The sequence below is a fragment of the Lissotriton vulgaris genome, chromosome 7 (assembly GCF_964263255.1).
Source record: "Lissotriton vulgaris chromosome 7, aLisVul1.2, whole genome shotgun sequence".
Lineage (NCBI taxonomy): Eukaryota > Metazoa > Chordata > Amphibia > Caudata > Salamandridae > Lissotriton > Lissotriton vulgaris.
Genome location: NC_141695.1, coordinates 1,649,224,830 through 1,649,239,573, shown reverse-complemented (window position 1 = coordinate 1,649,239,573; position 14,744 = coordinate 1,649,224,830). Strand labels below are relative to the sequence as shown.

Sequence of the window (14,744 nt, the reverse complement as noted above, 5' to 3'; positions counted from 1 at the left end):
GGCCGGCAGGTAAGTGATTTTTTTTTCATCCCCCCCTCCTCACCACCCCTGTCAAGTAGCAGACACCACTGGTTTCCACAGCGCTGTGTGAAATGCTACAAAGCATTTGCAGTGCTTTAAGCGAACGCACTTTTATAACATTCACTTTGGCTACTTTACGCTTGAGATTTTAAGTTTCTTCAAATTTCTCCCCAAAAATGACATTATGATCACGACTTCTCGTACTAGTAAAGCTGCTGCAGAATCCACATCATTCTGCCCTTAAATCTATTACTTTGGGTGGGGCAGAGCAGGCAAAATTCACTTTGCGTGATGCTTTCCTTCCCCCAAACCAAAAAAAACATGTTTCTCCAGTAGCAAGCATGGCCCCAGTGCCCACATTAACCCTAACTCTGCAACTCCGCATGTGCTCAAAATAAACCCACGCTTTTCGTCGAAACCGCCTAACCACCCAAAAAACAGAATTACCTCCCATTATCGAAGAATTTCCTGCCCACAGAGAATATTTTTGCCAACTTCTGGGATTATTTATCCGTAAAGCTGCACGCTGTCAGCACTCATTAACCCGACAGTAACAATAAAGCAAAGGGAATATGACACAATTACAGAATAGCCGCGCGGATTTGTGTATAAATTACGCACAATGCTGTAATAATCACAGGGCTATTGTATTTCGCCTCCTCGTGCAGCAGGGTCGGGTCTGCGAGGCCCACCTTGTCACGGTCTGGTGGTCTGTGCACCCTGTTTTGCATCAGACACCGGAGCTCGTGAGTGTGTTATACAGGCTGCCTGGAGCCCGCACTGCTCTGCTGGCGAAGGCAGGAAAGGGAAGACGAAAATACCAGTCCCTCGTCTTTTTGAGCTGCCTGTGATTACTGAGGCTGAGTGTCTGCTTTGGCGATACTTGAGCGCACCTTGAGCCAGACTTGGACTGGCCTGGCGGGCGGACGGGTAATGTCAGGAGGGTCGGCCCAAAAGTTCAAAGAGGGCTGTCCAGTGTCGGTAAGGGTTAGTTACATGCCCAAAGTTGGCTGGTTTCCTCAGGGTTTTGCTTACTTCCACAATTGGAGCTTAAGCGGAAGAGACAGCAGTCGCAGTGGCGAGAGAGACAGATGTAGGAGAGAGGCAAACTATAAAACATCGGAGAGGACTCACCTGCAGTTATGCACCCATTTCTAAGGTCAACAGGTGCAACAGACAAAGATTTTTCTTTGAGTAGGTGGGAATTACATGTGACTTTATGCAAAATTTCCAGGAGTGAGTCACATTCAGTGGCGGCTTGCCGCGGGAGCTCTGCTGGGTGGTGGGGTGGGAGGGGCAGGGCGGGGGGTAGTGGAGTCTGACATTCGACGGACAGGAGTAAGGCAAGTAATTAAATAAATAAAACAACTTACCTTGCACGTGCTGCATCGACAACTCTACAGAGTGTCGAAGATGTATCATAAAAGTTCTGAGCCAGGCATCAAAGGGGTATGGCTCATGCACAGAGGTCGAAGTAGGCGGGATCTGAGGGGCATGGTGTGCCCATACTTTTTTAATCTGACAGAAACAGTTCTCCTACTTTATGTTAACAGCCAACTGTCCTTGGATGGTTAATTTCGACATTTGAGATGCCTCCACTGAAGTGCAAGGGGAGCTGTTAAGCCAAGGGAGAGTTAGACAGCGGAACAAGAAAGAAGCCTTCCGGGCAGGATGTCTGTGCACGAAAAAAATGTAAATGTGAGCTTTTGGTTATTTTGCAAATGTAAAGGCTGCTTTGACGCCGGTATTGGTTTTAAATGATACAGTCACTCGAAGAGTATTCTTTTTGAGAGGCATTGCAAGGTGACCTGATGAGCTGGGGAGTACGTGCTTTTATCAGTTATAAATTTTGTTTGCACTAAGTACAATCTGCATATTACTCAGATCTCTATTATGGAAGCACTTTTTTTAAAATCTTAAACCTAAATCTTTTTGTGCACTTTGAGGCAGCCTATCTCACACTGTGTGAAATGCAAGTTCAAATTAATGAAGTACATATTCACAGTTCTGGGGGCCTTGTATCACTAAAAACACACGTCACTATTTCCCACTGTACCAACCAGATTTCAATTCTGTGGCTCTCTGGTTACACACACATATATCATCAGTCAATCCTTTAAATAGAAATGTAGAAGTGCAGGTACTCAGCAGTTAAGAGTGCCTGTTTGATCTTGAGAACTCCCGGTACTTTCCTAGTGAATGTATTGCAGCAGTACTGAGAAGTGCAGGTACTCTCCCTTACAAATTAAAGAAGTGCAGGTACTCAGTACCAGACAGTACCTGGCTATTTAAAGCACTGACAGTGGTGGTTGCATTAACCAGTTGAGGTTTCCCAACATAAAATAGTTAATCTCTCCCTTTTTAGTTTAACTCACTTTTATTTTTCATGTAAGAGGTGGTATTTTATATACAGTTTCTTGAAGGTGTAAGACAACAGAATAGTTACAGAATGTTTTGTTCTTTTTAGCCACGCCTTTGATCCCACTCCCACGTCCACTGACCCAGCACCCACTGGGCTAAGGATCTCAGGGCTAGATGCTTGAAGCGATTTACCGATTGCAAACGGCCCATCAGGCCCATCGGGCCGTTTGCGACCCGGGTCGTCAAATGCTTTCGGCACGTACCAACCCTATTTTGCGAGTCAGTAACCTATTGCCGACTCACAAAATTGGGTTTGTGAGTCGCTATTAGAAAGGGGCTTGTTAAGAATGTCCCTTCCTATTAGCGAGTCGCACTGGTATATAGGAATGTTTTGCGACCAGAAATGTGGTGTAAAACATTCGCAGTTACCACCAACTTCAAGTTGGTGGTAACCCATTTGCAAACAGAAAGGGGCCCCCAAGGGATCCCTTCCACTTTGTGAAAGTGGGCACCAGCATTTGGTAAGGGCAGGCAGTGATCCCATTGACCACTGCCTACTCTTAAAAATTGAAAAGGTAGCTTTTCATTTTTATTTTTGAAATGCATCCTATTTTACTTTAAGGAAAACGGGCTGAATGACAAATAAAAAAAATGCTTTATTTAAAAAGCAATCACAGACATGGTGGTCTGCTGACCACAGCAGGCCACCATTCCTGTGATTATAGCCTTTCACAATGGATCGCAAATTGCGACCTTCCTCATGAATATTGATGAGGCAGGTCCATTGCGACCCACTGCGAATCGCTAACAGTGTCATATACGCTGTTGTACATCGCAGTTTGAGATTTCCTAATAGTGAATCGCTAAAATTCGCTATTAGAAAATTGCAAACACACGATTTTGAACATCTGGACCTCAATTCCCATACTTTGTTTAATACACTTTGGCCTCTGCTCATGCACACCTCAAGTGAGGAGAGTCTCACAGATTTTCATATGCACACTGTGGAAAAGAGGACAAGGGCAGGGTCAACCTTTAGCGTGGGTAAGCTGGACCCATGTACCGGGCACAGACTTTCAGAGGAGCTGCCTGCAGCAGTCTCCGCTGCACTGGCTGCAAAGGAAAAGTGAATTAAACATCCCCCCTTTCCACATTTTGTCTATTTTTCTCATTGCCCTCCTTACTCTTAACTCACTCCCTTTCCCCCCCACTCCTCCCATTTTTTCAACACACCGTTGCCCCGTGGGAGGGGTGATACATTTCGTTTCACTCTGGGTGCTCTCTGTCCAAACAAAGACCACCTCTGTGCGACAGTGTGGCTACAAACCACTAAACACAGAAAAGAAGGCAGTGAAAAAGTGTTTTTAGATCCAGGTGGCTTATGAGATTGGACAGAGTGTCAGGCACAGAATAATGGAAGACTTGGCCACCAAGGGTTCAGGAAATGTCAGGCCCCTCAGAAGAGCTATGGGGTGAAGGGTTCATTATTCCCCAGCCACCGTGCCTTCTGAGAGCCCTGCACTCAACCTACAATATATTTGTTTCCAGGTTTTAAAAATAAAGCTGTCAATTCCACTACAGGGCGCCAGATGCAGATCTATTGTGTTTTTATTTCCCCTACAGGACTATTTTTAGGTCAAGCATTCAAGACCTCTTGTATATACTTTAGTATATACTTATATGTGTATGTAGTTTGTGGACTCTGGCGATCAGCCCTAGGACTTGTCTGCTTCTGCTTAAGGATTTTTTTCTGTTCAACTGCCTCTATTTAACTGTCTTAATGGAAAACGACCAGTAGAGGTCAGTAAAATACCAGAATTGCTTTCTGCTGAAGGACTTTCTTTTTTTTCTGTCAACTGCCTCTATTTAACTTTCTTGATATAAAACAACCAGCAGAGGTCAGTAAAATACCAGAATCACTTTAGCATTCCCTAGATTCCAGTCCATAGAAATTGTCTGCCATGACCAGCCGTAGACCATAATATTTTTATAAAATCTTGTATTTTCAGTGATATGACCACCGAAGGCCCTGATTTTATATTAAAAACAAAGCTTTGGACTATACCATTTCCCACTGAAAGGCAGTGTTTCTCTCTGGGTCTTCCCATTCCTGGTTAAACTTTGAAATGGCCACCCTCCTAGGAGGGTCCAGGACTCAATTTGAGGACCCCACTACTGAAGAACTTCTGATATGACTGGGGCAGGCAGAGAAGTGAGATCTGCTGAAAGCAGCTGAAATCTACTGGGCACAAAGGGCATGAATGCTCAGGGTATCAAACCCAGAATTACAGATTCCCCTACATATTCTCATTTCTAAGGGTTCCCTAAGGGTCCAGTGTGTAGTCCTCCAGCCTCTCACCGGAGTAACTCTGGCATTCCCTGTATCCATAATTCTGAGTGAGGCAGAAGTAATAGGAGAATTACTGGGTCACTGGCAGCAGTGGCGGCTCCTACGCTAAGGCGGAGAAGCGTCGCCTCACTGCTATTAGAGCAGTGCAACAAGGAAAAATAAAATGATAATAACACTTTGTTACTATAATTGTATTTTTCTGCACGGAGCCCGGTTGGAGCAGGGTGGGGCTGGGCTGATTCACAGGAGGAATGGTATGGGCACTACTAAGTGAGTATGACGGTGTGGCCGGCCGTCTTGGGCCAGCCACACCGTCATGCGCACTGAGCATTTCTCAAACCGGCTGTGTTGCACAGCCAGGTGGAGAACTGTCCCAATGCTCCCGGGCACTGCCTGAGCATCCAAACGGGCCACTCAGACCAGTCACAATGCTGATGTCATGCTTGTGACAGCAGCGTCGTAATTGGCTTAGGGGAGCCTGGGAGCTTCCTGCTTCCAGGAGTCAGGAGGAAGAGAGAAAGAAGGAGGAGAGGCGGCAGCCATAACCAGGTAATTGATTTGTTTTCCACCAACCCGTTCCTTAGCAGCCGCCACTGCCTGGCAGGGTCGAACTGGGGCAGAATATAAAACCAGGTACAAAAAGGAAAGCGACTACCATTAAATAGTTTAAAACGAGGCCCATCTTTGCAAATTGGAGCAGTTTTGAACTTGTAAAGACACTTTGCATAAGCGTTTTGCAAGGTATGGAAAACGCATGGTGTTCAGCTTGCTCCAGGCAATTTTTGTTTTAGTATCAGGGAAATCAACAGTAGAAACCGGCCCAGCAGACCATAAAACAAGCCCACAAACAACCAAAAAACCGGACCACACACTGACCTGTCAGACGAGCCCGTCGGGCAGTGCCTGATTGTGCTATAGAGCAGTCCGACCCTGGTCACTGGTAATGAGTGGCTAGGTAACACAACTTGAAAATACACCAGCTCTGCAAAAATCAATGTGATAAAACATCTCACCTATGATGTATTTTTTAAGTAAGAATTGTAGCACAGGTTCTAGTCCTGCACAGTCAGCACAAAGACTGAGAGGTGATTGCCAAGGAGATACAGGAGACAGAGCCTCCAGCAGGAGGTGTGGCTGTGCACAGGAGAACTTACGATTTCCACTGCCAAAACACAGTTTGCACTATTGCTACAATGGTGCAGAAGTATCCCAAAGAACAGGATATACACTCTGTGCAAAGTTGTTGTGGTCATTGTAGATAGGACTAGTATTTGAATTGCTATTGGTATTTACTTAATGTGAAAACAATGGTGCCTTTTTCATACCCCTCATGGGTCGACAAAGCCCGTTTGCCAGCCAGTTGCATGTTGCTCGGTGGAACTGAAACAATATAGAGTAGAAATGGGTCGCTTAAGCATTAATGTCTGGTGATATTGTGTTGCAGTCAATCAATCTAACCTCATATGGTCATTGATGTTTTCTGTCTGTTTATTTTGCAGCATCATGTCCATCCTTGTCCAGCTTGTGGCATAATCTACCGATCGAACGAACACCACCCGCCCATCTTGCCTTTCACGCCTGAGCTGCCATTTCGCATTGGTGGCAAGTGGGTCAGTGCGCACTGCGAGTTGCGGCCCGCCGTGCTGTTCCTCACTCGCTACTTAATATTTTATGAACATAACCAAACCTGGGAAGGCCACTACTACCACTTCTCTGACCCTGTCTGCAGAGAACCTACCTTCACCATCTACGCTTCTGGCTACTACACCAAGGCCAGGCCTTCCTCCAAGGTGAAAGGTGGTACCGAGCTGGTGTTTAGAGTTACCATGGCCAGGGTGACTCCATTGGAGCCGGCAACGGTCTTGATGCTGAACTCCTCCGCTCCCGGCACATGTGGGGAGTTGGGATCCTGGACACTTGGCATGGAGCAGGACATCACTGTCACAAATGGTTGCACCGCTCTTGGCATCCATCTGCCTCACACCGAATACGAGCTTTTGAAGATCGAGCAAGATGCCAAGGGACGCAACCTACTCTTTGTCGGTGAGAGGCCCACAGATGGAACAAGTCCCGATACACCAGAGAAACGTGCAACGTCCTATCAGTCCCCTCTCATGCAATGCGCCATGGATACTGGGGTGAATGCCATTCGCATCAGCCACCATCATTTGAAAATAACTCACAACAATGTGAACCCATCCTTGCGACCTTGTCCTCTATCAATCTTGGTGGGACTCACAACAATGCTTTTCTTATGGTGGAAGTAACCCATCAGACTTTGGATCACCTTGTAAAATAGGCAACACAAAGACATCCTTTCTTGTATTCTTGGAAGAACAGTACTTAGATTTGGTTGTACTTCAACAACACTCAAGCACTCAGGTTCCCTCAGAAGCCAAGGTTTGACAAGTGCCTTGGAAGAAACTGCATTTCATGGATTACTCCTTACAAAGCCAATGATAAAGAACATATTCTCATAATATCATAAGTTTGGAGAAAACGGATCAGTGCCTTAGAGGGTCTGAGACCAGACACATTTGGGTCCTGTCTTGACATGTATGCCTGAGTATATAATGTGTATATGTATTTTCTAACATACAACCTTCTATTTTGGTGGAGATCAATGCAGTTAATATGTAAGTGTGATCATTTCGGTCACATCTTTTGTTTAAAAATCTTGTATTTTTTAAATTAATATTTTCTGAACATTACAATGAATAAAGTGAGATTATATGAGTTTTCCCACTGTAAAAAGTGGACATTTATAAATGGTAACAGTTCAATTGTGTTTCAATCCTTCACACCTTGTTAAAGGAAACATTTGAACACTATTAGATGGAGGCTTCAAGTGAAATAATTAATCAAAGTGACTTCCTTTAATTTAGCAAATTAATGAGTTTATTGAATGAGTGTTTTCTGCCAATTTAATCAGTAGCTTCACCATACTAAGATGTGAAAAGAGGGCCCAGCTCACAGCAGACTTCAGTCCACCCACCTTAAGAGCTGTACCCCTTTTTAGGTCACTGGAATTCTTAACAAATATAGGTACATATTAAACAGGCATTTGTTTCGAGAGCTAGCTTCTAGATGGTGGAAAAAATGCACAATATTTGAATCTAGAATAGCCCCAAGCTGCAAAAATATTGTTCAAGGTAAGTAACTTGTTTATAACATTACACAATACAATGTGTCTGTAGGGAGCTTATGGGAAATAACATGAATATTAATAAGTGGCTGGTGTAGCTATAACTGCCAGGAAAGATTGATAAGGTTTCCTCCTGGTCAAACTGCATAGTACACAATTGTGGCCGAGCATTTTAGGCTACACAGTCCTTTTTGGGTGGGTTCCATCCAGATTTGCCTATGTTTGGGCCCTAAATATAATGTACAGAAAAGCTAAAAGATGAAATGGAACGTGAGTATTGTAATTACCAGTGGCTCAGGTTGAATATGGCATTTCCATTCATTGTTTTATTCTGTCTCAGGAAGTCACCCTTAGTTACAAGTGTAGGACTGTGTCCCTGACAGTGTGTTAGAGATCAAAGGAAGACTGTGAAGGGAATTATGGGCAATGAGATAGAGGTCAAAGGTAAACAGGGAGGGCTAATAGTGGTAGATGTACCAGGGCCCAGAGGCTGGCAACTAATACCCGACCCCCAATAACTTTAAGGAAGCATCACTGTGGGGTCCCACTTTCCTCATTATTAGCATATCTAAAATTAAAACAGAAACCACTCCTTCCAGGATTTCAAAGAAAGAGCCCTAGAAATGAAGCAACTTTGGAAACCTCTGCCCAAGGTCACCTGGTTCTTAAGTATATAGCATAATTCATATGACGTATAGGGTCATATGTACAAGGAGTTAACGCCACCAGAACGTCACTTATTTTGGCGTTCTAGTGGCATTAACGTCTTTACCTTGTTTACATAGCAACGTTAAGCCACTTAGCATGGCTTAATGCCGCATTGTAAATAATGCCTCTATTTGTGCAGCACTTGGCGTGTAAGGGGCGTGCAATGGGTCTTGCAGTGGGCGTTCCACCGCAACACCTATTACTTTTTGATGTTGCCCCATATTTACAAGGAAATGGTTCCATGTTAAAATATCGTTAACAAAAATATAGTTGTATAAATATCGATTACAAAAATATCGACTCCCTATACCTAAACAGGTAAGTACATAAATATCGACTCAAAATATAGTTTTAATAAATATAGATGTAAAAAATATCGACTTTATTAATTAATATAAATTAAATTAAATAATTAAAAAATATAACTATTATTAACAAAATACATTACATTACCTTTATATTTTAACTATTTATAACAAATTAACTCAATGCCATCATTATAAACTTAATAAATGTGCACATATACATATATTTAACACATAAAAGTATATAACAACAAAATACAAACATTTAAAAAAAATATGAAAACATTAATAGTTAAACATTTGATAGCGAAGGGGTAAAAATTACTATTCCCACTCCAGTGAGTGCAACAGTAGGGAAAGCGCTGGATAGCGTAGGGGTAAAAATTACTATACCCACTCCAGAGGGTGCAACAGTAGGGAAAACGTTGGATAGCGTAGGGGTAAAAATTACTATTCCCACTCCAAAGGGTGCAACAGTAGGGAAAGCGTTGGATAGCGTAGGGATAAAAATTACTATTCCCACTCTAGTGAGTGCAACAGTAGGAAAAGAGCTGGATAGCGTAGGGGTAAAAATTACAATTCCCCTTCCAGAGGGTGCAACAGTAGGGAAAACATTGGATAGCGTAGGGGTAAAAATTACTATTCCCACTCCAAAGGGTGCAACAGTGGGGAAAGCGTTGGATAGCGTAGGGGTAAAAATGACTATTCCCACTCCAGTGAGTGCAACAGTAGGGAAAGCGCTGGATAGCGGAGGGGTAAAAATGACTATTCCCACTCCAAAGGGTGCAACAGTAGGGAAAGCGTTGGATACCGTAGGGGTAAAAATTACTATTCCCACTCCAGTGAGTGCAACAGTTGGGAAAGCGCTGGATAGGGTAGGGGTAAAAATTACTATTCCCACTCCAGTGAGTGCAACAGTAGGGAAAGCGCTGGATAGCGTAGGGGTAAAAATTACTATTCCCACTCCAAAGGGTGCAACAGTAGGAAAAGCGTTGGATAGCGTAGGGGTAGAAATTACTATTCCCACTCCAAAGGTTGCAACAGTGGGGAAAGCGTTGGATAGCGAAGGGGTAAAAATTACTATTCCCACTCCAGTGAGTGCAACAGTAGGGAAAGCGCTGGATAGTGTAGGGGTAAAAATTACTATTCCCACTCCAGAGGGTGCAACAGTAGGGAAAACGTTGGATAGCGTAGGGGTAAAAATTACTATTCCCACTCCAAAGGGTGCAACAGTAGGGAAAGCGTTGGATAGCGTAGGGATAAAAATTACTATTCCCACTCTAGTGAGTGCAACAGTAGGAAAAGAGCTGGATAGCGTAGGGGTAAAAATTACAATTCCCCTTCCAGAGGGTGCAACAGTAGGGAAAACATTGGATAGCGTAGGGGTAAAAATTACTATTCCCACTCCAAAGGGTGCAACAGTGGGGAAAGCGTTGGATAGCGTAGGGGTAAAAATGACTATTCCCACTCCAGTGAGTGCAACAGTAGGGAAAGCGCTGGATAGCGGAGGGGTAAAAATGACTATTCCCACTCCAAAGGGTGCAACAGTAGGGAAAGCGTTGGATACCGTAGGGGTAAAAATTACTATTCCCACTCCAGTGAGTGCAACAGTTGGGAAAGCGCTGGATAGGGTAGGGGTAAAAATTACTATTCCCACTCCAGTGAGTGCAACAGTAGGGAAAGCGCTGGATAGCGGAGGGGTAAAAATGACTATTCCCACTCCAAAGGGTGCAACAGTAGGGAAAGCGTTGGATACCGTAGGGGTAAAAATTACTATTCCCACTCCAGTGAGTGCAACAGTTGGGAAAGCGCTGGATAGGGTAGGGGTAAAAATTACTATTCCCACTCCAGTGAGTGCAACAGTAGGGAAAGCGCTGGATAGCGTAGGGGTAAAAATTACTATTCCCACTCCAAAGGGTGCAACAGTAGGAAAAGCGTTGGATAGCGTAGGGGTAAAAATTACTATTCCCACTCCAAAGGGTGCAACAGTGGGGAAAGCGTTGGATAGCGTAGGGGTAAAAATTACTATTCCCACTCCAGTGAGTACAACAGTAGGGAAAGCGCTGGATAGCGTAGGGGTAAAAATTACTATTCCCACTCCAGAGGGTGCAACAGTAGGGAAAGCGTTGGATAGCGTAGGGGTAAAAATTACTATTCCCACTCCAAAGGGTGCAACAGTAGAGAAAGCGTTGGATAGCGTAGGGGTAAAAATTACTATTCCCACTCCAGTGAGTACTACAGTAGGGAAAGCGCTGGATAGCGTAGGGGTAAAAATTACTATTCCCACTCCAAAGGGTGCAACTGTAGGGAAAGCGTTGGATAGCGTAGGGGTAACAATTACTATTCCCACTCCAGTGAGTGCAACAGTAGGGAAAGCACTGGATAGCGTAGGGGTAAACATTACTATTCCCACTCCAAAGGGTGCAACAGTAGGTAAAGCGTTGGATAGCGTAGGGGTAACAATTACTATTCCCACTCCAAAGGGTGCAACAGTGGGGAAAACGTTGGATAGCGTAGGGGTAAAAATTACTATTCCCACTACAGTGAGTGCAACAGTAGGGAAAGCGCTGGATAGCGTAGGGGTAAAAATTACTATTCCCACTCCAGACGGTGCAACAGTAGGGAAAGTGCTGGATAGCGTAGGTATTAAAATTACTATTCCCACTCGACAGGGTACAACAGTAGGGAAAGTGCTGGAACTAAAAAAAAATAATAAACCATCTATCAAATTTAGTATAACATTTTATTTAGATTATAAAAATATTTAATATATACATTTAAATATATTATTATTAACAATCACCTACACACCTAAAATTAATTACTCAATTACATTTAATATTTACTAATTAATGAATGATTATTAATGTATTTTCAAATTAAATAATTAATTAATTAATTGACAGCTTTCACACCATATACACTTATAAACACCACAACACAAACTTAAATTTATTTACTCTTTTACAATTAATAATTATTTAATTATAATTAATTTATAATTAACTTATTAATTATTCAATAAAAATGTATTTACTTCACAACATTTTCACTTATAAAGTCCACTACAAACACCTAAAATTAATTAAACAATTAACATAATTAATTAACGTAATTAATTATCAATTACCTAATTGAAATTAATTAACTAATAATTATTAAACTATTTATATTAAATTAACACATTAATTAATCAATTATTTTAATATATTTAAATTACTTCCCACCCTATTCCCCTATAAAGCCACAACCCGCTACGGAACTAATAACACAAAATTCAACATAAAATACATTAATAACTAATAAAATGCTACAACATATAATAAATTAACAAACAATACTCATTAAAAACACTACATTACTTATAATTATTAAAAAATCGATTTTTTTGTTAACTATGCTTTTGTAAACGATATTTATTGCAACTATATTATTGTTATCGATATTACTTACCTGTCAGTCGATATTCTGGTCAAACTATGTTTTTGTTGTCGATATTTCTTCTTGTCGATATTTCTGCGGAGATATTTATGTAACACGATATTTTGCCGTCGATATTCCCGCTCTACACCCAAGGAAATACCTGGACGATACGAGGAGAAGTGTTTTATTTCTCTTCGTATATTGATCTTTCCACTTTTGCTTCATTCTGCGGTACACAAGGATAGAGCAAATCGCCAATTAAGATTGTTTATGTGCAGGAAGCTTCCTGCACATAAACTATTGACCCAGCAGCAGAGGCAACTTAGCAAAATTGTGCTAGGGTGCCTGCACTGGTGCTCGGCAGCTTTTTTAGTGACAGCACTAGAGGAACTGCAGGGGTGCACCATATTTTTGTATATACGGCACATCCCTGCATTTTAAAACTGTTGGAGCAGAGCGTTACCTATTTTGGAGTAACACCGTGCTCCGCCAGGCTATTATAAATATGCCCCATAGCTCCCCTACTGAGGTCCTGATTACCAGTGGGCCAGTAAATTCCAACCCATGCGTAAACCCCTGTTTACGCATGGGTCGGAATTTCGAGTTTGGCTGAATTCAACACATAAGATAATTATCGAATGCATTAAATACCCCTGCTGTTGTTAAATTTCAGCAGGTTAAACCTGCCAAAATGTAACAGGGGAAACTGTACGGTATTTACTGTACAATGCGGATTTTGGTATGTTAAACGTTAAACTCGAAAATCTACATGTTTTTCTCAATAAACTCGTGATAGGTGTTATTTATCGCACACGATAAATAACGCAGCCCATGTTATCGTTATTTACCATGTGCGATAAATAACACCTAACCTCCTATGCAGGGCCCATTACTCTCATGCAATATCAAAAGTCATCCCACAGAATCCGTTTAATTTTATTTTCAAGTGATTCCCAATTTATATTCTGGTTCTGTAAGACTAATGGCAAATCCAGAATGGTGATTTTTCAATACTTCTCCAAAGAGGGAATGATAATATAGAAAGTTATCTATTTATTGAGTCTTTGCCTCACAACATGAGAGCTTGTTTTTTTTGTATACCTGGTTAGTAAGTGCTTCTTTGATCGGTGAGCTTCCTCAAGCACAAACATGTGAAAGGGCGGAGGAATTTACCCAATACCAGATGTTTTGATACCTGGATTTTACTTCACTTGTTATTAACTGAAGTGCATCTTTGTCCAGCGGCTTGCCTCTCTAAAAACACTGGGGCATATTACCAAGCAATAGCGATAATTATCGCTATTGCTTGGTTAGAGACAAAAATTTACTGCAGCGCTGCGGCGACTTTTATCGCAGATAAACCTTGGTATTACCAAGGTTTATCGCAAATGCGGTAAAAATCGCAGCATGGCATGAATATCGCTGAAAAGTCAGCGATATTCATGCATTATCGAGCTAATGCTCTTAGCCATGTTATCCACCTCCCATTGGATAACATGGCTAAGAACTGCTCAGGGCAGGTGTTAGCTTTTGGAGATATTCCCGCTTAGCGCGAATATCTCCAAAAGTTGGTAACAGGAGATAGCGATGTTAGCGACTGTTTTCAGTCTCTAACATCTTGGCACGCCCACTTTGCATCTCATTAGTGATAAATATCACTGACATGCAAAGTGGGGCCCAAGATGGTCGCTATCTCCTACTAGCTGTCGCTAACTGGTGTTAGCGGCAGCTAGGTAATAGGGAGATAATTTTATCTCCGCTTTCTTGGCTTTTAAAGCCAAAAAAGCGGAGATAAACCCCCTTGATAATATGCCCCATATTTCCTTAGCGTTCCCCCGCAGAAAGTGTAATTTATTAAAAACTAGTGGAATTTGGGTCAGAAACCCCCAAACAAAATTGCTAAAATGTGTTTGATCTTTCTATTTGAATGTGTAAAGTTATAATATTTTTTGCAGAAAGTGAAATCACACCCTGCACCAACAGTCCATACTTCCCAGGTGCTTGGGAGCTGAGCTCTCCTACCTGCGCTATCAAGCCTCTGTTCTCTGCATGGTGCTCCGGCGCACCTTGGAGCCAAAGGTCACAGTGGCAGCCGGCACAGGTAAGAGCAGTGGGTCACGGTGAGGTCGGGGTGGGGGGGAAGTCGACAGATTAGTTAAAATTGAATAAAAAATAAATAAAACCACTTACCTTGCGCTCGCTGTACTGCGGACTCGGAGACGCGGCGAGTGCAAGGTAAGGGGTTTTATTTATTATTTTTACCTACCTCGTCATTTGTGGACTAACCCCTCCACCCCACCCTGACCCACCCCACCACCTTACCGCTTTTACCTGTGCTGGCCACCACTGAAAGGTTAGCGCAACCTGGATTCAGCCCAGTGCCATTAACAATATACTATACTCAGTGAAGAACACCTACCAAGAAGACTAA

The 14,744-nt window shown here is 42.5% G+C and overlaps 1 protein-coding gene across 1 annotated transcript in view; it reads left to right on the top strand.

Moving 5' to 3' along the window:
* Window positions 1-7,499, top strand: part of APCDD1L (APC down-regulated 1 like) — a 192,927-nt gene extending 185,428 nt beyond the window's left edge. Inside the window, exon 4 of the mRNA XM_086932631.1 lies at window positions 6,232-7,499. Coding sequence (XP_086788757.1) covers window positions 6,232-6,999 — 768 coding nt within the window. The 3' untranslated portion in view covers window positions 7,000-7,499. The remainder of the gene's footprint in view (window positions 1-6,231) is intronic.
* The last annotated feature ends 7,245 nt before the right edge of the window (window positions 7,500-14,744 follow it).